We start from the raw sequence: 22,032 nt of genomic DNA on the forward strand, positions 1-22,032 counted from the left end.
TAGGCAGGGCACCAGCATATCAGGGCTGCTAAGCACCATAAAGCAGTGTGGGGTGGGGGGCAGCCACAGATGGACCTGCATCCTGGTAATAGAAGGGGGCAAGGGGTGGTCTGATTTTTGTGGGGTTTTAATCAGAGAATTTGTGATTTTTAGGCAACCAGAATCCCTAGTTATAACACAAATGTCATACATTTTGAAGCAAACTGAAAGAGAATCAAGGGAAGAAGGGATCATTAAAATCTTGTTATTTATGCTGCTATACTGATGTTGAAATAGCAAAAAGTCACCCATATACAAGTAAGAATATTTATTACTAATAAAACAGGAGTATACAATCAGATCATATGTTAAGGCGTTTAAAAAACAGTGTTTGCACAATACAGGAAAATAGTAAGACATGCGTAATTTAAAAACACACTCATTCACCCTGAGCTTAATTATTCCATGTATTTAAAAATATTTTATAGCACCATAAGAGCCATCCATCCAGCTGCACTGTAAGGCACAAGACTCTTCCAGCTATTTCAGTTGTTTCTGCTTGATCATTTGTTGTCTTGTATATTCCCAAATCAGCAGAGCTCCACTTACATGAACATTGAGTGAGCGAATGATACCCTGTTGAGGAATTTCCACACACACATCCAGCAGCTGAATCAGGTTTACTGGGATTCCTTCATGTTCATTTCTAACAAGGAGAAAATAATAATACAAAAAAACCCGATTACACCTCCAGAGAAAGAGGAATAGAAAAAGAAGTATCACTCGATCTGGTCTCTAAGGCAACATTTCCCAAATTTTTGATGCCCAGGACATACTTTTTTCTGGATTAAACTGGTAGAACACTTCACTCTCCAGGCCACAGGTCAGATGTGGTCTGTGGGACAAATCCTGTGTGTAGTTCTGGCCCAGCCAGGGCCCAATACAACTGTGCACAGGGCCAACACAGCTGGAGTTCCATCCAGCCCATTTTTCCTAGCAGGGTGAGGTCATTGCAAGTCCCCTGGCATGGCTTTACGAGCACTCGTGGTGCTCTGGTGAGGTACCGGAGGGCTGGAAGAGGGCCAACGTGGTCCCCATCTTCAAAAAAGGCAGGAAGGAGGACCCGGGAAACTATAGGCTGGTTAGTCTTACCTCGATCCTAGGCAAGCTGTTTGAGAAAATTATGCTGGCACACATCCAGGAGGGGCCAGCAGGGGACTGCATGCTTAGGGGCAACCAACACAGGTTCATCAGTGGCAGGTCCTGTCAGACCAACCTGGTGGCCTTTTACGATCAGATCACCAAATCATTAGATGCAGGGGTAGCAGTGGACATAATCTTCCTGGACTTCCGGAATGCTTTTGACACTGTCTCTCACCCCGTTCTCATTAAGAAACTGGGGGGCTGTGGTGTAGACACCCACACAGTCAAATGGGTCGCCAACTGGCTGGAGGAAAGCACCCAGAGGGTGGTAGTGGATGGGTCCTTCTCAACCTGGAAGGATGTGGGCAGTGGGGTTCTGCAGGGCTCGGTCCTCGGGCCTGCACTGTTCAACATCTTCATCAGTGATTTGGACGAGGGGGTAAAAAGCACCCTGTTCAAATTTGCTGATGACACTAAGATGTGGGGGGACGTGGGCACACTGGAAGGATGCAACAGGCTACAATCAGACCTAGACAGGTTACAAGGGTGGGCGGACGAGAACAGGATGGGTTTCAACGCAGACAAGTGCGAGGTGATGCACCTCGGGAAGAACAACCAGCACCATACCTACAGATTAGGGAAATCCCCTCGTGTCATCACGGAGGTGGAAAAGGATCTTGGGGTCATCATTGACTCCAAGATGAACATGGGCCGGCAGTGTGGGGAGGCAGTCAGGAAGGCCAACTGCACCTTGGCATGCATCCACAGATGCATCTCGAGCAGGTCCAAAGAGGTGATCCTCCCCCTCTATGCAGCACTGGTCAGGCCGCAGCTGGAGTATTGCATCCAGTTCTGGGCGCCACACTTCAAGAGGGATGTCAATAGCATGGAGAGGGTCCAGAGAAGGGCCACTCGTATGATCAGGGGACAACAGGGCAGGCCCTATGAGGAGAGGCTACAGGACCTGAACCTGTTCAGCCTCCAAAAGAGAAGGCTGAGGGGGGATCTTGTGGCCTGTTATAAACTAGTCAGGGGGGATCAGCAGGCATTGGGGAAGTCACTGTTCCCCCGAGCACTGCCAGGAGTGACCAGGAATAACGGTCACAAGCTGGCAGAGGGTAGGTTTAGGTTAGATATCAGGAGGCGCTACTTCACAGCCAGGGCGGCTAGGGTCTGGAACCAACTTCCAAGAGAAATGGTGCAGGCTCCTACCCTGGGGGTGTTTAAGAGGAGGTTAGATGAACATCTTGCTGGGGTCCTTTAACCCCAGTACTCTTTCCTGCCATGGCAGGGGGTCGGACTAGATGATCTGCTCAGGTCCCTTCTGACCCTAGAAACTATGAAAATATGAAATTGCTACTCTAAGGAAACTGAATGCTCCAGAATATCAAAGACAAAAATATAACTTCAGTAGCAAAAGCCACTCAGAAAACACTGTAGTGGCTGCCAGCTCCATCCATATTTGTGAAGTTTACCTGGCCAACTAATATTTACTTCACATATAGTAATTACTGATGATCTCAATACAAAAATGAAAAGAGCAGCAAACAAGAAGTTTTAATACATATATTTTTGCCACAAAGGCAATTTTTTTTTCACAGCAAAGCTTCCTATATTACTAGGGATAAGACAGATACAAGATGTTCAACCACTCCGCTATCCCTGGATATCCTAAATTATATTACCAATTTTATTCAAATCAAATCCTGCCATTTCCAGTGCACATCCTTAAACAGCGCTTATGCAAGCTGTACCTTTCAGAATGAGTTCACTGAAAATGACATACAGGTATTCAGAAGACAAACAGGTAATCTGAAGTGCGTAACAAAACTACGATGTGAAGGTGGAAGGGAAACAAAGGGAACAAGGGACTGGTGAATTATTACAAAAGAGTTATGAGTTTTATCACACTACATTGGCATGCCAAAAGACTCACTGAACGTATCTTTAGCTCCCTGGCCAAGTAATAGCCGAGATGCTCTAAATTAGTGATTTCCAATCTGTGGTCTGTGGACCCCTGAGGGTCCACCAACTACATCTGCAGGGTCTGCAAAAGAAGATTACTACCAACCAAAAGTATGTGAATTCCCACACTTACAATTCAAAGGGGTCTGCATCTCCCTTTGAAATTTTTTAGGGGTCCACAAATACAAAAAGGTTGAAAACCACTGATCTAAGTAAACAGTATACTCAGTTTCTGAGAGATGAGTAGAACTCTTCCATCTGAAGCAAACCCTGTAGTGGTGCAAAGGGAACTAATATCATTCAACTCTGAAAGTCCCATTCAGCATATCTCCAAACAAGGAAGATGGTCGTTGTGCCACAATGCTTTGTGGTAAGAAGAGAGACAGCAATCCTTTTACTTTTTTAATGGCAAACACTGATCCATAGTTTAATGTTGCCAGTCTTTATACTAATAAGCATATGCAGCCCGTACAGCACTTTTCATCTGTAGACCTCAAAGGGGGTTCACTATCATTTCCCCATTTTACAGACAGGAAAACTGAGGCACGGGGAAAAGTGACTTGTACAAGATGTCCAAAAGGGCCAGCAACAGACCTAGAAATCAAGTCCATCTCCCCTAGTACCCTAGCCACTAGGCAAGGTAAGAAAATCACTTGGGCCAGGCACACTATTTACATACCAGGGTAATTTATCTTGGTTTTAGTCCAGATTAAAATTAAACTAGTGTCCAAAGCAGAAACATGACCAGTTTCCTCAAGAAAGCTATTGCTCCATAGTTTTTAATACCTTGCCACTCAGTAGAAGGGGAGTAAGTAGTAGCTTGTGTGCAATGGGCAAATAGCTACTCTGGGATAAAACTGCCTACTGCTGTAAACATGACACTTACACCAGTATAACTCACTCCGTAAAGTTACTGCATTTTTTGGTGGACCAGAGTGACTAACCCCAGTGTACAAGTCATGTGTCCACCCTACTTTTGCCATAAAGTCAAATGACACTGGGGTAAACATGTGCCAGGAAAAAGGTGCGCCTACAATCTAAAACAGAGCATCTTTCCTAATCCTCACATTTGCCAACATGACTAGTTTTCAAATTATTCTACAAATTATTCTACCCACCAGGAAGGGTTAGGTATTATGCCAAATCAATCAATAGCTTCTTTTCTCATGTAGACGCTGATTGTAACTTACCCCAGCAATAACAAGGATTTCTCTGGAAAGCAATATTCTGTCAGGTCAGAACTTTTGGCTGTCTGCTCCACCCCTATGATAGTGTAGCCTTCCAATTTTTTCTGCTGTAAATAGTCTACAAGCTGAGATGGTTTCACCTGCACATTAAAAAGAGGGGAAAAGTATATAAACACTTAGATACTTCGTAAACCTACAAAACTATCACCCAAAAAACTCAGACTTTTTACTGATCTATCTGTATATTTTACTTCCAAAGTGTATCCTAGTTTCTAGATGTCTGAAGACATTTTCATTTAAAAATACTTAGGAGATTTTATATTGCCTACATTTTGGACTGTGATATCCAGAAAATAACTGCAGCCGTTTGATGTACAGCCCATAGGTTCGCAAAGCCTTCTCTCTGTTGACATAGCTTTCAACCCATGAGTGCTGTTAGCAGAAGCCACTACCAAATGCAGTAACTTGCAGAGTTGCAATCTATCAGATGTCCTGGACAACACCATGGACTAATAAGGCTTTTCTGCAGGAGTTTTAAATACAAACTTGAGCTAAACACACAATAATCTGGACTTCTACTTTTTTTCCAAGGCACTGCTCCCAATCTCTGACACCCCTAATCCTCTGCTCCCAATCTCTGACAATCCTTATCATGCAGGATAGTAATCTTCAATTCCTTTCTGGAATCATCTGATTCCTTTATTGGATTCCCAGACTCTTCCTGACTATAGTCTCACTTCTTCCTTTGCATCTCTAAAACCCCTTGTCCATCACCACTGCTAAAACATTAATGAATCTACTCTCACAACATGTCTGAGAGAACATAACTTACAGACAAGGAAAGGAAAGAGGAAATGGGTTCATTTTCAGAAGCGGCTACTGATTCTGGATGTTTAACTTGAGGCTAGATGCCCAATTTTCTGAGGTCCTCTGATGCTGTGAAAATCTGGCTTTTTCCCTTTAGCTCTGTGTAAGGCACCCTATGGGTCCTCTCCAGCAACTGTGGTTAGATATATTGTCGCCATGAATTTCACATTTGCAATGAAGGCAAACAGGAAGTGAAGTCCTATGCATCTAGGATTCTGTCAGTCAAGCATGCTCTGCCTTGGGTAAGATTTGGAGCAGCAGTGGCACCTAGGACTACCAAATGCAGTCCCAATGGACACTGTGAAACAAAGGATCTGATTTTGTGAACAAGAGACGCATGCACTATGCTTGGAATCCATGTGGGCAACATTTCATAGATTTCAAAGATTTCATAGACATTGGGGCTGGAAGGGACCTCGGGAGATCATCGAGTCCAGCCCCCCGCCCAAAGGGCAAGAAGTCAGCTGGGGTCATAGGATCCCAGCAAGATAAGCATCCAATTTACCCTCGAAGGTGTTCAATGTAGGCGCTTGAACCACCTCCGCTGGCAGACTGTTCCAGACCTTGGGGGCTTGGACAGTAAAGAAATTCTTCCTTATGTCCAGCCTGAAACGGTCTTGCAGGAGTTTGTGACCGTTCGACCTCGTCATCCCATGGGGCGCTCTGGTGAACAGACGTTCCCCCAGATCCTGGTGGTCACCCCTGATAAACTTATAGGTGGCCATCAGATCACCCCTGAGCCTGCGCTTTTCCAAGCTAAAGAGTCCCATGGCTCTCAGCCTGTCATCGTAAGATCTGTTTTCCTGACCTCTGATCATGCGCGTGGCTCTCCTCTGGACTCTCTCAAGCTTCTCCACATCCTTTTTGAATTGTGGAGCCCAAAACTGGACGCAGTACTCCAGCTGCGGCCTCACCAAGGCCGAGTACAAGGGGAGAATGACGTCCCGGGATTTGCTCGAGAAGCATCTATGGATGCACGCTAGCGTTTTGGTCGCTTTACTAGCCGCAGCATCGCATTGGAGGCTCATGTTCATCTTGTGGTCAATGATGACCCCCAAGTCTCTTCTGTAGTGCTATCCAACGTAGCACTGCTGAGCCTATAAGGATGCTGCAGGTTTTTCCTCCCAAGGTGGAGAACCTTGCATTTTTCGGTGTTAAACACCATGAGGTTCTCGTCTGCCCATTTGCTGAGCTTGTCCAGGTCAGCCTGGATCACCCGCCTATCTTCTGGCGTGGATGCTTTGCCCCAAAGTTTGGTGTCATCGGCAAACTTGGCCAGTCCACTCCTGACATATCTCTAGGAACCCCAGTTCTGTTCTCTCCTTACAGGCAACTTATTTCTTGAAGAAATTAAGTGGGATTTTTTCAGATGGCTCAACTCTGGAATACAGGATGTCTTACTAAAATTAATCTGAGAGGGGCTAGAGGGCAACCTGAGCCTTAACTACAGTATTTCTTCAAATCCAAGACTATCCCCCCCCAACTTAACGGAGGGGAAAAGCCCCTTGTTTTGGATTTGGGTACCAGGTGGTGAAGGACACAGTTACTATGGATGGATCTAGCTTTGTCCCTGACCCGTGGTTGGAGCTGCAGCTGCAGCCTGCCCCTCTGCTGTCTCTGCTCCCACTTCTCTGCACTACAGCCTCAAGGCCCCCTGACTCGCTCCTCCTTTCACCCCTGCTTACCCTTGTTCCACCAGCAGTTTCCAGCCCTGCTCCAGCCTGGGACACAGAAAATGTGGTTTCTCTGGTTGCAGCCCGCCCCAGTAGCAGTGGCAGCAGAAACTGGGGCTGGGGCCTGGAGCTGGGGCTGGGCTAGAGCAGGAGCCAATAGGTTAACCCACCCTGCCCTTTATATATATGAACAGGTTAATCCCAAACCTTTGGCTGCAGTATGGTTTACAAGGGCCCCTGGAACTCAGGTACAGACACAACAAGCTCTGTAATTCTGAATAAACCAGTCTCATAGTGTGAGATGCACATACATCACCAATGAAATCTGTGGACAATACTTGAAGACAAATGCCATGATTTTACTGAGAAAATATCAATCGCTCTTAAACTGCCTTTCTTTTTTTATATAGCGTTATGCTTTAATAGTTCTTAATAACTTATTTTCGTCATTTTTCCTTTTCCTTCCCTTTACGGGCGTTTTTTGGACTCATACCTAATAAGCTCCAGTTCTATCAAAGAGATATAAAATGTCTCTCACGGTGCTGCACATACATGGACATAGAAACTGTTGTTTAAATGTTTGTCTATTCGTATTTTATTCAGCTATAGTGCCGTATGACCAATATATGCTGAAAACACATCTGTATTTTAAATGCCAGGCGAAAATGTGTAAACACAGAAAACACTCCACATCAGAAAGTTAATTTTTCAGACTGCAAATAATAAATGAAGCTGACCTTGAAAATGGGTAGATCAATATAACCATCTACCAATAGCTTGCATATGTTGCTGAGTACTAGATCTATATTCAGAAGGAAAGAGACGCCTGATTTTGGTAAGTTAAAGAACACGCTCTGAAAGCTATCTTATAAATTGGTTTTAGGCAAACTGTGTGATTAATGATTCTCATTAAGTCACCAAAGGCAATGGGCCAAAGAAGATAAGTGATTCATTTAAATGTTGTTTATCTCAAGTTTTCCAAATGAATGGTAAATTTCAACACATAATCAACAGCTATAAAAAATTACACACAGAGCATGCTACAAAGAAGGCAACTAGTATAATCAGTTTCTTTACACAACAATAACCTTTGAAAATAAAAGCAAAGCAACCACTTAAAAAATTGCCACAAGGACTTCCAAAAGCAGCAGACCAACACAATATACTTGATACTAACAGGAAATGCAGTAGGAGGTACTTTTGCTAAGTAAGTAAGAGTTAATAAGCACCCTGACTTTTATGCATTGGTTAAATTAAATTTAGGTAGATCTCACCTCAAGAAGGGGAAGCCACTGTTCCGCAGAAACACTGAGCTGCTGAAACTGTTTATCATGTATATAACAAAGGCTGCCAACAACTAGAGCAGATGCCCCAAATATTTCACTTGTACGACACAAGCCTATAAATAAGCATAAGATTTAAAATATGATTACCGTATAATGGTTACTATAAACAAAACTAGGATATAGCAACTTGTGAAAAAGATAAGAATCTGAGAACAAATAATTGATAATATACTTCTTTTTTTTTTGCTTCCTCTATCATTCTTTTGCTAATCAACAAAAATCTTTCCAGGACCTTTTTATATCTATTCCAAATTATACCTCTCAACAAGAGTTCTGATGTCACCAGAAAAATGTTTTCTATATCCTATCAGAGTACTTTATATTTAAGGGAATATAAAAGCAATACTATGTCCTAGAAGATATTCTGAAATATTTCTTTCCAATGTTGTTCCAAAACTGTGAGTTAGCATGTATGTATGCATAGAGGGTTACATACATACATGAATACACACAAATGTGCATCTAATTTGCTCTAATTTCTATACTACCTTGCAGTATGTATCCAGTAGAGCACAACCCTGCAAATGTTATCAGTAGTGCTTATTTATCATGAATAGTTTCGCTGTAGTCAGGGGAACTGTCCATAGCAAGAAGCTCTAAACCCTGCAGTATGCATTTCCAGGATTTCCCCTGCTTATAATCAGAGAGTTAGGTTTTTAACATAAAGAAAATGTCTTTTTTGTAAGCAATGACAATAAAATATTCTTGGAAGACAGAAGGAATGGATATATTTTCATTTTGTGAACTAACTCTTCATTAAAATGGAAATGCCTATTTCTATCTAAAACACAAAAATGCATTTTCCATATGGAACAGACAAAATATGCAGACTTGGTAATTTTAAATTAGTTTCACAATTTGGAAATATGCAGTAACAAAGGATTAAAAACATGCATTCAACCTTACCTCCTAAATTTGTGGGTTTATCAATAAGTGAAGCCACTACAATCAGTCTACTGTTTGATTTACCAAGTTTAGCAGCACGGTCCTGAAATACCAGTTCCAGGTCTAAATCAGGAATGCTATTTTTCCAAGGGATAATCTTTTTCTGAACATCAGTCCATTCTGTTTGGTTATCCATTTCGACTGAATTTGAACCTAAGAAGATGTCAGGATTAGTTGTATAGATATGGAAAATACTGATATTATAATGCAACTCGCTCAGTGTCCTAGTAAAGTAACATGCCCCACAGAGTCACGTCCTCAATAATCTGTACACATTATGCTGATTTGGATATGAGATGCTATTAAGGATATCACACAAATAAATTTCTCTCCAAGATTTTAAAATTAAATTTTGTAGAGCAAATACACTGCTACCACTACTACACATCCATTATACTTAAAGTATTACATGTTTATAGTTTACCCTTGTCTTGCTGAGACCAATCACTTGGCTTTAGGTCAAGAAGTTCAGCTCGAGAATGATACCACTGATATGTTGATGGCAAAGGAATGCTAGTGAATCTGGTAAATTTACAAAGTGAGATCCATTCATCTTCAACCAGTTCCGAAAGGCGTGGAAGGGTGTAAAATATTGTCTGTAATGCAACAAAACAGTTTCAGTGCAATGTCATGAAAAATAGCTGTAAAAAGATATAAAACTGACGAGGGGTGCACCAGTATATTGGCTGGCTATTGGATTGGCACCGATAAAAGGAGAAATGACGTCAGGTATCGGCTTTTTTTGGTCGTTGTAGCCAATAGCTGTGTGCCCGGAGCACCATGGCGAGTGTAAACTGGTCCCTGTGCCCCCCTGCCAGCTTGGGCCCACAGCAGAATACTGGTCCTGGCGAGCAGCGGGAAGGGGAAGGGGTGCTGGGGAGTGGTCACGGGGCACTGCACTCAGCATCAAAGGGACCGTTCATTACTGGCTCCTGCTGCTGCTGCCACTTTCATGGCAACATGTGTGTGCAGCAGAGGCCTGAGTATCGGGGCTGCTGCAGAGACATCAGGCTGCGCATGGGCGGGGTAAGACACTATGCAAGGGATATTAGAGCTTGGAATTTTGGAGTAGAATAAATTTTTTAATCTATACATTTCGAAGACAATTTTAATCCCCTCCCCTACTAATAGGAATATTTGAACTCATACAAACAAGCCATAACCAGCCAAAATGTAAAACAAGAAAAATGAGGGGAAAAAACCCATCAAGAAAACCAGGTTGTTCTGCAACAGCAATGGGGCGTTCTGCTTATTCAGTAGAATTATGTCCCCTGATATTTTGGTATAATCACTGAACATCATGTTGGTTTGTAATTAAGAAAAAGTGCCAGCAAAGCTTGAATAAAATTATGCCCGTCTTAATCAAAACGTGGTGCTTCCTTTAGGGAAAAACATGAAAATCTACTCTGCAGGAAAATTAAACTGTAGTAAGCAAAGTAGTAAACTGGTAGTTAGAAGCTGCTGCAATTCTAATGAAAGTGACTCAACTTTGTGCTGTAACAGAAAATATTAAGCACTTTAGATAACCAATCTATTAATCCTCTGGATGGCTTGAATTACATACGCTTTTATAAAATGAGACATTTGTGAAGATGCTCCAAATCTATGGATTCTTAAATGACTGATTCGAAAACAAGTTTTTTGCTCAATGAGCAGAATAGAAGAAAGTACATTTTAAATCCTCCAGCCATAAAAACTCAGAATCTGAACTTCAACATATTTGATAAACCTGCAGTAGAACTGGTATAGTAAAATGATTAAGGGAGGTATTTTCCATTGACTGTGCTGAAACTTCTTAATGAGAATGCATATAGTGCTAGACAATATACCCCGACAACTCCTGTCAAACTTGGACATCTGACATGCTAACATTTTGAGAGACGACTGTTATAAACTGCTGCTAACAAATACTGCCCCTCATACATTTCCTGGCTACAGCAACACTCCAATGCTAGTACAGCAAGTATTGACTGACTTAGTTATGGATATAGGATGGGTTGAAAGCCAGTGGCAAACTCCCATTAAGGCATTACCAAAACAACTAACCATAATTAAATGGAGAAAGGAAGATACCAAAAAACAAAGCCAGATTTGTTGTAGAATTTCAGTTCCAGACCTTGGGACTGTGCCTCCTATGTTACTGAAGATGTTGATTCTGAAAGAATTTAATTCTCCTCCTATTCTCTTTTCCGTGCTGTTCAGAATTGTCACATTTTCCTAACTTGGCCAAATAAATCCAGAAAATGCTTCCTATTCTGAAATATCCAGATACCTTCACAGCTTTCTTACAAGCAACAACACCTCTGAGAGGAGCTGCTAGTTTTGCCAGATGTGTTCTTCTCATTTATTCCTCCTTCTCCCTTCATTCTCCCACTACTATTTCTCTTCATCAACCTTATTTGCCTTTCTTTCTCCTCCCCACTTGCTGACCACCTGGATTCCAGTTCTTTTGAGACATGGTGAAAAGCAGAAGCAGCTCCTCAAGGAGAGAAGAAAGCAATGTGCCTAAATTAATTCTGGCTTTAGCATCTGCTCTCATTGTATCTGTTAGGTCCCTAAATATTACCTTGTTCCACCCTGTTCAAGCCCCTGAAAAAAGACTATATTTTCTCACATAAAACATCCCTCAATTTTCTTTTTGAAAGGCAGAATGAAGAAAAGATGCTTCCAGAGTTAGGGCTGCATAGAGCAGGGGCAAAGCCTAATCTTCAGCTGACTTACTCTCCCTTTCCTGCTTAACTAAAGCTAAAATGCTAGCTGCTACTGAAGACTGGCTCCCATGGGTAGATTTATGATTCTGAAAAGCACTGAAGAGTCTCCAAGGCTGTGAAATAGGTGTCGAAAGACTGAGAGCAACTAGCAGACAGCAGAATTGCCATAAGGATAGCTTGATCAGTGAAACATCCAGACCATTTGAGCACAGAGGATTGAATCATACCTAGGCACCTAGGCTGAAGAGGTTCCCCTTTGACTTTGATGGAAGACAGGGTTTAGCCAAGTCACTTCAAAACACATTTGGACAGAACAGGAGAACCTGCTGTCCAGGCTGCAGCTAAGTTGGGGGGAAGGGGACAGAGTTGAGGCCCCCACAGGGAAGGAAGGAGCTGGGCAGGACTGGCACTGGGGCTGCTGCCCAGTTGGGGGGTGCATGGGGCCCAGGGCTGAAATGTGTGGCCGCCAGGCCCTGGGAGGGTGCGGGATGGGGCTGCTGGCAGCTTGTTTGGGGGGTAGGGCTGGCTCCCTGCCACCACATGCACTCTTGGGGGGGGTGGAAGGGGGACCCGTGCCCCCCAGATCTGTGCACAGGTAGAGGACAGGTTGCCCACTGCAGGCTTGGGCTCCCTGCCCTGCTGCCTTCCCTTGGGACCTCTGTGGCCCAGCGGATGGGACTCAGCACAGCAGGGTGAGCGGGTCCAGGAGGGGAAGCTCCTTGCCCCATGAGCCCTGTATTGACCTGACGAGGCTTCCCTGCCTGCCCAGCAGTAGTGAGGGGTACAACCTTGCGCCACTGCCCCCCATGCTGCCAGGCATGCAGGGGACAACTTGTCAGGGCAACACAGGGCTTGCAGCAGCAAGAAGCTTCCCCGCCTGGCCCTGTTCTGTCCTGCCATGCTCAGTCCTGCCTGCTGGGCCACAAAGGCCCCAAGGGAAGGCAGCAGGGTGGGGAGCCCGAGCCCACAGCAGGCAGTCCACCTCCACACCTGCCCCACACACTAGGGGGCACGGGTCCCCCTGCCTTGCCCTGGGAGTGCACGCAGCAATGGGAAGCCAACCCTAACCCCCCCTGCCCGAGCCTGCACCTGCCCCCCCCTGCAGACCATGCTGCCCACATGGGGTATGGGGGCAAGAGGAAGCCAGACTCCATGCTCTATTTCCCGCTGGGGCTGCTGCATCCCACAGGTGACACCTGGGGCTCAGGCATTGCCGTGAGGGGCAGGGGGCTGCAGACTCATGTCCTTGGCCCTGTAGCCCTGGCAGCTGGGGGGCCCCCTCTGGCAGGCGAAAAAGTTGTGCCAGCAGGCTGTGGTGAGGAGTGTGGGGTCTGGACCTGTGTTCTGTGAGCTAAGAGGGCAGGGGGGGCTCTGATTTTCCATGGTAAAAAGCCCAAAATCAAATACCAAAATTTACAGATATTTACGTTGTATTTTATTATAGTGACTGAGGCACTGGTAGGCTTCCAATTTGCTTTAAAATTGTAAATATATCAATAAAACATTGTGTTTAACTGACACCTATATTTATAGTGGTGTTCCATTTTAATCACAGATTTTGGGGGTTTTATCAGAGAATTTGTGATTTTTTTTATTAAAGAAAACCAGGATCCCTGCTGATCAAGCAACAAAAGAAAATATAACCAATAAGAAGTTAATCTAGCTGTTTCCTCCATATTAACTAATATACTCCTACATCCAAAGCTTTTCTTTTTGATACTTTAGTTTTCTAGACAGGACTACTGTAAAACAATCATCTGCATCTAAATATCTGATACCAATTACAATTGATCATACAGAAAAAATGTCCATATACAAATACAGCAGCAAAGCAGTAAAAAGGCATAGCCCAACAAAGCACAGTATTTTGTACTTGCCTCTAGACTGTAATCCTTAAGTGGATGAAATGTTGCAAAAAAGAAATGTTCTTGGATTCGTTGCCAATTCCTTTTAGCGTTCCTATAAATTGCAAAAATATGGTAAGACATACAAAACTGCTAAACAATTAACTTCTTCATTGTCAGATGGTAAGAAGTCAGTCCAAATTTCATCTATAATATATTGAATATACCCTACAGGAAATTAATTCATTTTGTGTTTCTAGTAAAGCACACTAGGCTCTCTGAATTACATTAGCTAGGAGGATCCTGCCCTGAGAAGGGTTTCATATGTACATCATATTTCTCCTGGAGAAATGAAAGATAAACTATTTCAAGAATTTTTAACTAGACTAGCGAATAGTGGCAGTGCAGGTAATTTGAAAATTAAATTAATTTTAAAAAATGTTAAGCTCCAAAATCATTAACTGGAGGAATGTTTATGGAAGTCAATTTATAAACAAGTACATTTCAAGAACAGCAGACAAATCAATGTCACTATTACTTCTCCCTTCTTTCACCTTCACTGGCAAATGCAATTACAAATAACCAGCTGCAGCCAATGTTTTTCTCCTTCTATTTTACTGTGCCATACAATTTTGCAGGAGGACCCCCATTTCGCAGGTCATACCAGGTCTGCATAGATTTGATTGGATGCAGGGTAAAGAAGCAAGCAGACAGATTACTAACAGCATTCAATTTTGCCTGTTTTCCTGTTTTCACTGTTTTCCTAGTGCAACATTATATGCAGCAAGGCTCATTACAATTTGAGCAAGCCTTTCTTACATGAAAGATCTTTGAATCAAAGGAACTCCGAACAGGAGTCAGACAAGTACTGACATTTCTTTTTATTTAGCCAGGAAATGCAAATTTTCTGGAAAATAATCTGTTAGATAAAATTTTTATAACATCTGTGCTTTGTAAACATATTATACTGACAAACCAGCTCCAATTAGCAATACAAAAGAATAAATTAAAATTTGCTCTAGATTTCTGAGCTAACATACTATGCCTGTTTTTCAGTCTGGGAGAACAAAGCCTGCAAGGAGTGATGAACCCTCTTTCCCAAGTGATTATATTCATCTCTGTTACACTGCTGACACTCTAAATAACAGTCTGTTCGCATTCTCAGACAGTTATTGGATGAATATGGAACTGTCCATTATGCATTCAGATTAAATGAAACCATTTGATTTCTGGACTGGAGAGAACACAGGATGGCTACTATCATTTCACTACATCTCATGTCAGATGACAAGTTTTTTCATTTCAGTTCTAAATATTCTACTTAAATATATGAAATAAAATTATCAAGTGCTACTTGTAAACAGTTTAAGAAGCTCCACATACATCACAAATTAACAGACCTCTGCAATCCAGTAAATACAAATGGATATGTTACATTGTTAGTCAAAAGTATTTTACTAACCCTGTGCCATGCATGTTTTCCACTTGATGGAGACTAGATTCAATTACTGGTGTTAAGGCCTCAAATTCTTCTACATGCAGTGTTTTGCACATGCCCCAGATCTTCTTAAGCGCTATTAATGCATAAAGCCGAACACTGAAATTGTGGTTGAAACACCACTGTAGAACAACAATAAGAGCCTTTTTCAGAACTGGTCTCTAAAGAGAAAAAAAATATTCATTAGACGACATTTTCTTTTGAGTTTTAGTCACAGTATGTGGCACTTAGAAAGCATGTATAATATTTTGAAATGATGAAATAAAAAAGAATCACACAATCATGGGTGGAATCATAAAAAGTAGCACTGGAAAGGACCTTAGGTCATTTAGTCCAATCCTTTACCCAAGGCAGGATAGTTCCTATATAAACTATCCTATATGGTGTTTGTCTAACCTAATCTTAAAACTATGCAAACAACCCTGCCGCACAAGTACCAGGCATATCGCCATGAAACACCAGGAACACTAACTCACCATAGCTAAAGCAGAAGGATGAGCTACTGAATGCTTTTACTAAAATGGTCAGCACTAACCACTGGCATTTAAATTACAATAATTTGTTTTCAGCTTTGAGAAGCCATTCAAACGTATGGGACAGTTCTTACATCTTAGCTAATCCTGAACAACCCTAAGTGAACATGCTTACTCCACAGTAAGAGTGCCATATTGCCTTTATCTCAAAAAACCTAAAAGCCCACAATCTCTTACCTAAGAATATTTATTAAAATAAAGACAATGTGAAATTTAAACACACTAAATACATTACTATTATTTGTATTGTGTTTGTTCCTAGGAAGCCTACTCACAGGCTGTGACCCAAATATACTATATGCTGTACATAAACAGATAACAAAAGATGGTCTGTCCTCCCTAAAGCTTAAAATGATAGAAACACGCTAACTGCAATAGTTCATCTTAAATTAAGAACAGTTATTGGTTTAAAGTAGGACTGTCCTACTTCACAGTAACGAGAAGCCACATGCCATACCAGTTTTAGGCACTGGGCTACACACCACGTAAGCCAAATGCTTTGGGGACCGCATGCCACATGGGCTCCCAGGATCCCCACTGCATGGGCAACACGAACCAAAGCCCCACTGTCACCACTGGGCAGGGAGCATGATCCCCCTGCCACCACGCAGCCAACAGATTTACCAGGCTCCCTCCCATTGTACTATCCTGCCCAAGACCCCATCCTTTGCAGCAGCAATGGAGTGGGAGTAGGTCCAGGTGGGAGGCCACAGGCTGCACTTAATCCCTCACAGGCTGGATGTTAGAAATGGAGTATTGTTAGAAATGCACAGCTTGCATCTTGCACCCAATAAGAAAGAAACACTGCCAAGGACTTCTTTCCTTTCCCTGCCTTGCCACAGCTTTTCTTATGCTAAATCGCAGACTCTCCCCCAGCTTCTCCCGAGCCTTTCTCATACAGATTACAAAAGCTGGAATTCAACTGACTGTGTCCTTGAAAGGGGGGGAGTTTGAACTCTTGGTGACCTATAGTAGTCTCTGAGCATGCTTAATTAGCTGATGTATATTTACCTCTCCGCCCTGCATACTTAAGTAGTTAATAATACTATACATGCGATGTATGTAGTGATATAACCACATGTATGCTTGTATGAAACAGAATTGAGCTGTAAGAGTTCCTGTTTCTGCACACGTGCCCAGGAGGGAGGAGATAAATACAGCCTGCAAAATTCCTTTGTGGGTTCAGAGTAATCTGAGTTTTTGACTCTGCTCTGACCCTATTTGGAAATACACCTTTTGTGCCATCTAATGAGTGTGTGTCTGTGATTTTGGTGGCCTCCAGAGAAACGAACCGCTTTATGCATCAGGATGTATGTAGCCTGTAAGATGCCAGCTGGACAGACCTAGTTTAAAGGATGACTCTTAAGTGCTCTAAAATTTGCATGACACTAAAACTGTCTTGCTATACTTCATCAGACTGAGGTTGGAACAGGGGAGAATTACTAGGAATGAGGGCAGGGAAGGGGAGAGATGTTGGAATAGGAGGAAGAGGGAAGAGAGGACACATAGGTGAGCGGAAAAAAGGAATAGGGAGGTTAGGGCAGGGTAGCCTGATAAACCCTTCTCATGGGTGCTGGGATTGTGGGAGCAGGGCACAGATTCTTTTTTTTTTCTAATCAGTTTAACTTATAGCAACCTTTAAAGAAAAAAAATTCAGGCATTTTTAACTTTTTTAAAACTAACAATGGTAATTTATCGAACCATTCATAGAAGGATGAACAATCCTGTGGATATTTACCATACAATTCAAAGAGAGAGAGAGCAGCAGATGAGGGCAGAACTCAAAGCGATGGATTTTCACTCCATTAGACTCTCAAAAATCATAGAGTAATAATAGTCAGTCACAAACGTAACTAGAAATGAACATTAACAGGGCAGATTTCTATTCACTTTGTGTATCTAACTGGAATTTACCAAGTTACTTAAGTGTTGCTTCTGACATTTATGCACAATTTGTGATTCTGGTCCCCCTACAGAAGGGGTAGGCAAAATGTCGCCTGCCAGGCCATTCTATCTGGCCTGCGGGGCCCCTAAAAAATTAAAAAAATTAATATTTCTGCCCCTGGCTGCCTGTCATGTGGCCCTTGATGGCTTGCCAAAACTCAGTAAGCAGCCCTCCGCCCAAAAAAAAACTGCCCGCCCCTGCCCCTACAGTGTGGGCGTCATGTGGACATGTATATTCTAACAATGCTCTGTGGGCCACACATTGATCAGACAAGCACATGGCTATGTGTGTGCATGCCTGAGCATAAATCTGGGAAAAAAGACAGGAGGAGGAGAAGGAGGACAGCCGGTCCGCATTTTAGCCAACAGTTGAGTAGTTAGGGCACTTGCCTAAGAAATGGGAGACACAGGCTCTAGGCCTCCTGCATGTCTCCAAATTCCTAAACACATGCTCTGATCAATCCACCACATGCCAGAAAACCATCATTTAAGCACACTAAGTGAAAAAGAATTCCACCATAAGAGCCCAAAATGTTAATACAGAGGTGGAAGCAGCAAAAACAGATATTAAAAACACATTAGTATACAACTGTCTATTCCAAAGCTATTTTATTTTCTCCCTGCATTTCTTTCAGAGTACTGCTTCAGATATACTACTGTGTTAGCCTTGCACTGAATGACCTTGATTCTGCAACTTCATGCAAACAGTATTCGTTGAACACAAGACGACAATTTATATGAGTAACAGATTGGAGGACTGCGCTGTGTATCTTTTATCTTCCATTTTAGGGCTTATTTACACATGAAAGTTAATCCAGAATAAAATTGGCTATAAATTTAAAGTGGAATAATTATTCCTAATTAATTCTATGTACGAACAGCACTTATGCCAGAATCATGGTACCTTTTTTCTGGTTTAACCTTAATCTCTTTTCAAAATCAATTAAACTGAACAAGAAAAAGCACTCTTATTCTGAACTAAAAGCATCCATACATGGAGTTAATTCAGAACCTAGAACAGCTATTCCAGAATTCTAATATAATAAAAGGCTTAGTCTGTCTGTATGTATGTCTGTCCATAACACTTCTGCCCTACTGTGCATGCACCAGTGAGAAGGCGGGTGGCAACTAGCTGGGCGACTCGGGCTGCATGGGCCTGAGCTTGCACCGCTGCCAGAACATGCCCCAGCCCTCTGAGCAGCAGGGCTTTCCCCTGCCTGAGGGCAAAGGCGGGGATCATGGTTGTAGTGTCCCACAAAACAGCTGGCAGGGAGGGGGAGGCAGCGGGCAAGGAGGGAGGGAGGAGAGCAGGATGGCAGGCAGACATGGGCCAGGCAAACCCAGAGCAGCGGGGTGGGGGAGCAGGATCAGACCCGAAGCAGTGCGGGGGGGGGGGGGGTTCAGACCCGAAGTGCTTGGCCAGGCCATGGGACGGGGCCATGGGCAGGCAGGAAACAGCATCTGAAAGCAGGACGAGCAGGCGGGGCCAGGATTGGGATCATGGGGCTGTGACAGCACGGGGTTGGGGCCCAGAGAAGAGCTGTCATCTGCTTCCTACACATAGCTGCCCATTGTAGGGATGTGTGGGCAGCAGATTGTGGCTCTGCCCAAGACCCTGGTCCCGTACTGTCACCACCCCATGAACCCAATCCCAGCTCCTGCCCTGTTCATCTTGCTCCCAGATGCCACTCCCTGCCTGCCTGTGGCCTCATCTCATCTGCACAGCCAAGTGCGCACCCTGCCTGCATGAGTCCCGAGCTGGTTTCTGTGGACAGCCTGTCCACCCACTCCATCCAGCGCTCCCAGTGATGGGTAAAGGGTGGATGGGACAGAGTGCCTGGGCAGCAGGGACAGGTTCAGTAGTGGCAGTGAAATCTGGCAACAGCAACTGGAAGGGGCCATTGCTGTGGGAGCTGCTAGGAAGCACGTCCAGCTACCCTGCCACCCCAGCCCTACTGCATGCCAGGGAGTGGCAGGACTAGCTGCATGTACCACAACCCAGGCTACTCCTGCACAACCCAGGCTGCTCCTGCACTATAAGCCAGATAAAATCCGCTGGTGGGTCAAATTTGGCCCACAGGCTGTACTTTGACCACCCCTGGTTTAGATGATTTCAGGAAAGTTAGTTATGAGACAAAAACCACAAGGAAATAAATAAATGGCTTGCCATAGCAATAGAGAAACTGAATAAATTACTAGGAGGAAGAAAAAACATTTCCAAGATCCTGCTGCAGAAAGTGTATTTTTTAAAAGAGGATTCCTATAAAATGCAACTGAAAAGTCCCTTTAATTTTTTTATTTAAGTTCTTAGACATTTGAATTTACCTTCTCCGAGGTATTTTGAAGAATAATATCGAAGTGTGACAACACTGATAAAAATGTACAGATACTAGTTTTAAGCTTTTCTTCATCCTGGGGGGAACAGAATACAGTGAATAAAAAAACCATGCATACAAACCTTTTTAATTATTATTATTTCATAAATAATCTGCAGGCTCCAACTATACTTGTAGATTCCAATTATACCTTTGTATCAACAATGACTATTATTAAAGATTTCTTAAAGATGGTGGGAAAAAACATGTTACCTCCACAGGAACACTTATTCAAATTATATTGTACCAGATTACATTTTTATTAATAGTTTTCTTTTCTAACAAAATAGCTGTTGACCAGTCCTATCTACAGTATAGTTTATATAAAATAATCTGATATTCTCAGCTTGGTGCAAATAAAAAAATAATCACAACTTTTTCTTTCCGGAAAGATCAGCAAGAAAAGTAAAGTTATTTGCAAATAACCTAACAAAGGAAACCAAACTGTTTTCTTATTTAGGCTTCTAGCTTCCATGGATAACCAAGAAGCAGAATGTCAGGGAAAGTTTTTGTTATACCTGTTCTCTAAATATACAAGAGAAATCTGTAAGTTATGTGACCATTCAGCACCTTTTCATATTACGCTCAAAATTCAACTATAAAAAATAAACCCACATAAAAAGGCACACAGGAAAAAATAATGCTTCCACAATTTCATTTCTCAAATTAGGATTCTGGAAGAAAGGCTGGATCATGCCGTCACTAGATCTGAGTGAAATGCATCAATGATGAGTGGAATATCACATCACAAAGGATCATTGAATAACCAAGTCTCATCCCCTAGACATAATGCTATTACATTTCTCCCACCTAACTCTATATTGTGCCAAATAATTTGACTGAAGTATATATTATGCTTGGATAATACCTATCTTACAAAAAGGTACCTAAGCTTGATTTGAGGATAGAAGATGAAGAATTCACTGCTTACTCTGATTATAAGACAACCTCCCGATAGTTAGATTCCATATATGGAAAACTCCTAAAATGTAATAATATTTTCAAGGTATACAACCTAATTATTGGAGGTTTGTTTTGAATTTGTCAACCTCCCACTGCTACAGCAAGGAAAAATAAATTTGTGGGGTCCAGTAGACTCCCCTGCAGTCCCTTCCCCTCTTCTTACTATCAGACCCTGCCCTCCCTGAGCACATGGAAGCGAGAAACAAATTTGAAAAAGCTGACCTTGAAATAAATTTAGCTGCAGAAATCTGTATATAGTACCCATAGACTTGGTTCACTCAGAAATGATACATTTTACTTTTTTCAAAGCTGCTAGTTTTAGCACAGGTACTCCTTTAAACACACTTATTTAATAGATTTCAAATACATTAGTGCTGGAAGGAACCTCAGAAGATCATCGAGTCCAGCCCCCCGCCCAAAGGGCAGGAAGTCAGCTGGGGTCATAGGATAAGCATCCAATTTACTCTTGAAGGTGTTCAATGTAGGTGCTTGAAGCACCTCCAATAGCAGGCTGTTCTAGACCTTGGGGGCTCGGACGGTCCTGCAGTACTTTATAACCGTCTGATGTCATCCCTTGGGGTGCTCTGGTGAACAAACGTTCCCCCAGATCCTGGTGGTCACCCCAATAAACTTATAGGTGGCCATCAGATCACCCCTGAGCCTGCGCTTTTCCAGGCTAAAGAGCCCCATGGCTCTCAGTCTGTTGTCATAAGGTCTGTTTTCCTGACCTCTGATCATGCGAGTGGCTCTCCTCTGGACTCTCTCAAGCTTCTCCACATCCTTTTTGAATTGTGGAGCCCAAAACTGGACGCAGTACTCCAGCTGCGGCCTCACCAAGGCCGAGTACAAGGGGAGAATGACGTCCCGGGATTTGCTTGAGAAGCATCTATGGATGCAAGCCAGTGTTTTGGTCGCTTTACTAGCCGCAGCATCACATTGCAGGCTCATGTTCATCTTGTGCTCAGTCATGACCCCCAAGTCTCTTTCTTCCGTAGTGCCAGCCAGCGTAGCACCGCCGGGCTTATAAGGATGCTGCAGATTTTTCCTCCCAAGCTGGAG

The 22,032-nt window shown here is 42.9% G+C and overlaps 1 protein-coding gene across 2 annotated transcripts in view; it reads right to left on the reverse strand.

Moving 5' to 3' along the window:
- Positions 1 to 292: 292 nt before the first annotated feature.
- TARBP1 (tRNA guanosine 2 -O-methyltransferase TARBP1) overlaps positions 293 to 22,032 on the reverse strand; it is an 84,399-nt gene continuing 62,659 nt past the window's right edge. For both annotated transcript variants that reach the window (XM_090044314.1, XM_090044304.1), the window contains exons 23-30: positions 19,961 to 20,047; positions 15,123 to 15,319; positions 13,694 to 13,775; positions 9,530 to 9,701; positions 9,067 to 9,258; positions 8,089 to 8,213; positions 4,278 to 4,414; positions 293 to 685 (exon numbers count right to left, since the gene is read on the reverse strand). In XM_090044314.1, coding sequence (XP_089900440.1) covers positions 520 to 685; positions 4,278 to 4,414; positions 8,089 to 8,213; positions 9,067 to 9,258; positions 9,530 to 9,701; positions 13,694 to 13,775; positions 15,123 to 15,319; positions 19,961 to 20,047 — 1,158 coding nt within the window. In that variant the 3' untranslated portion in view covers positions 293 to 519. The remainder of the gene's footprint in view (positions 686 to 4,277; positions 4,415 to 8,088; positions 8,214 to 9,066; positions 9,259 to 9,529; positions 9,702 to 13,693; positions 13,776 to 15,122; positions 15,320 to 19,960; positions 20,048 to 22,032) is intronic.

Source organism: Crocodylus siamensis, chromosome 1 (assembly GCF_052110815.1).
Source record: "Crocodylus siamensis isolate JL-2025a chromosome 1, ASM5211081v1, whole genome shotgun sequence".
In the NCBI taxonomy this organism is placed as follows: domain Eukaryota; kingdom Metazoa; phylum Chordata; order Crocodylia; family Crocodylidae; genus Crocodylus; species Crocodylus siamensis.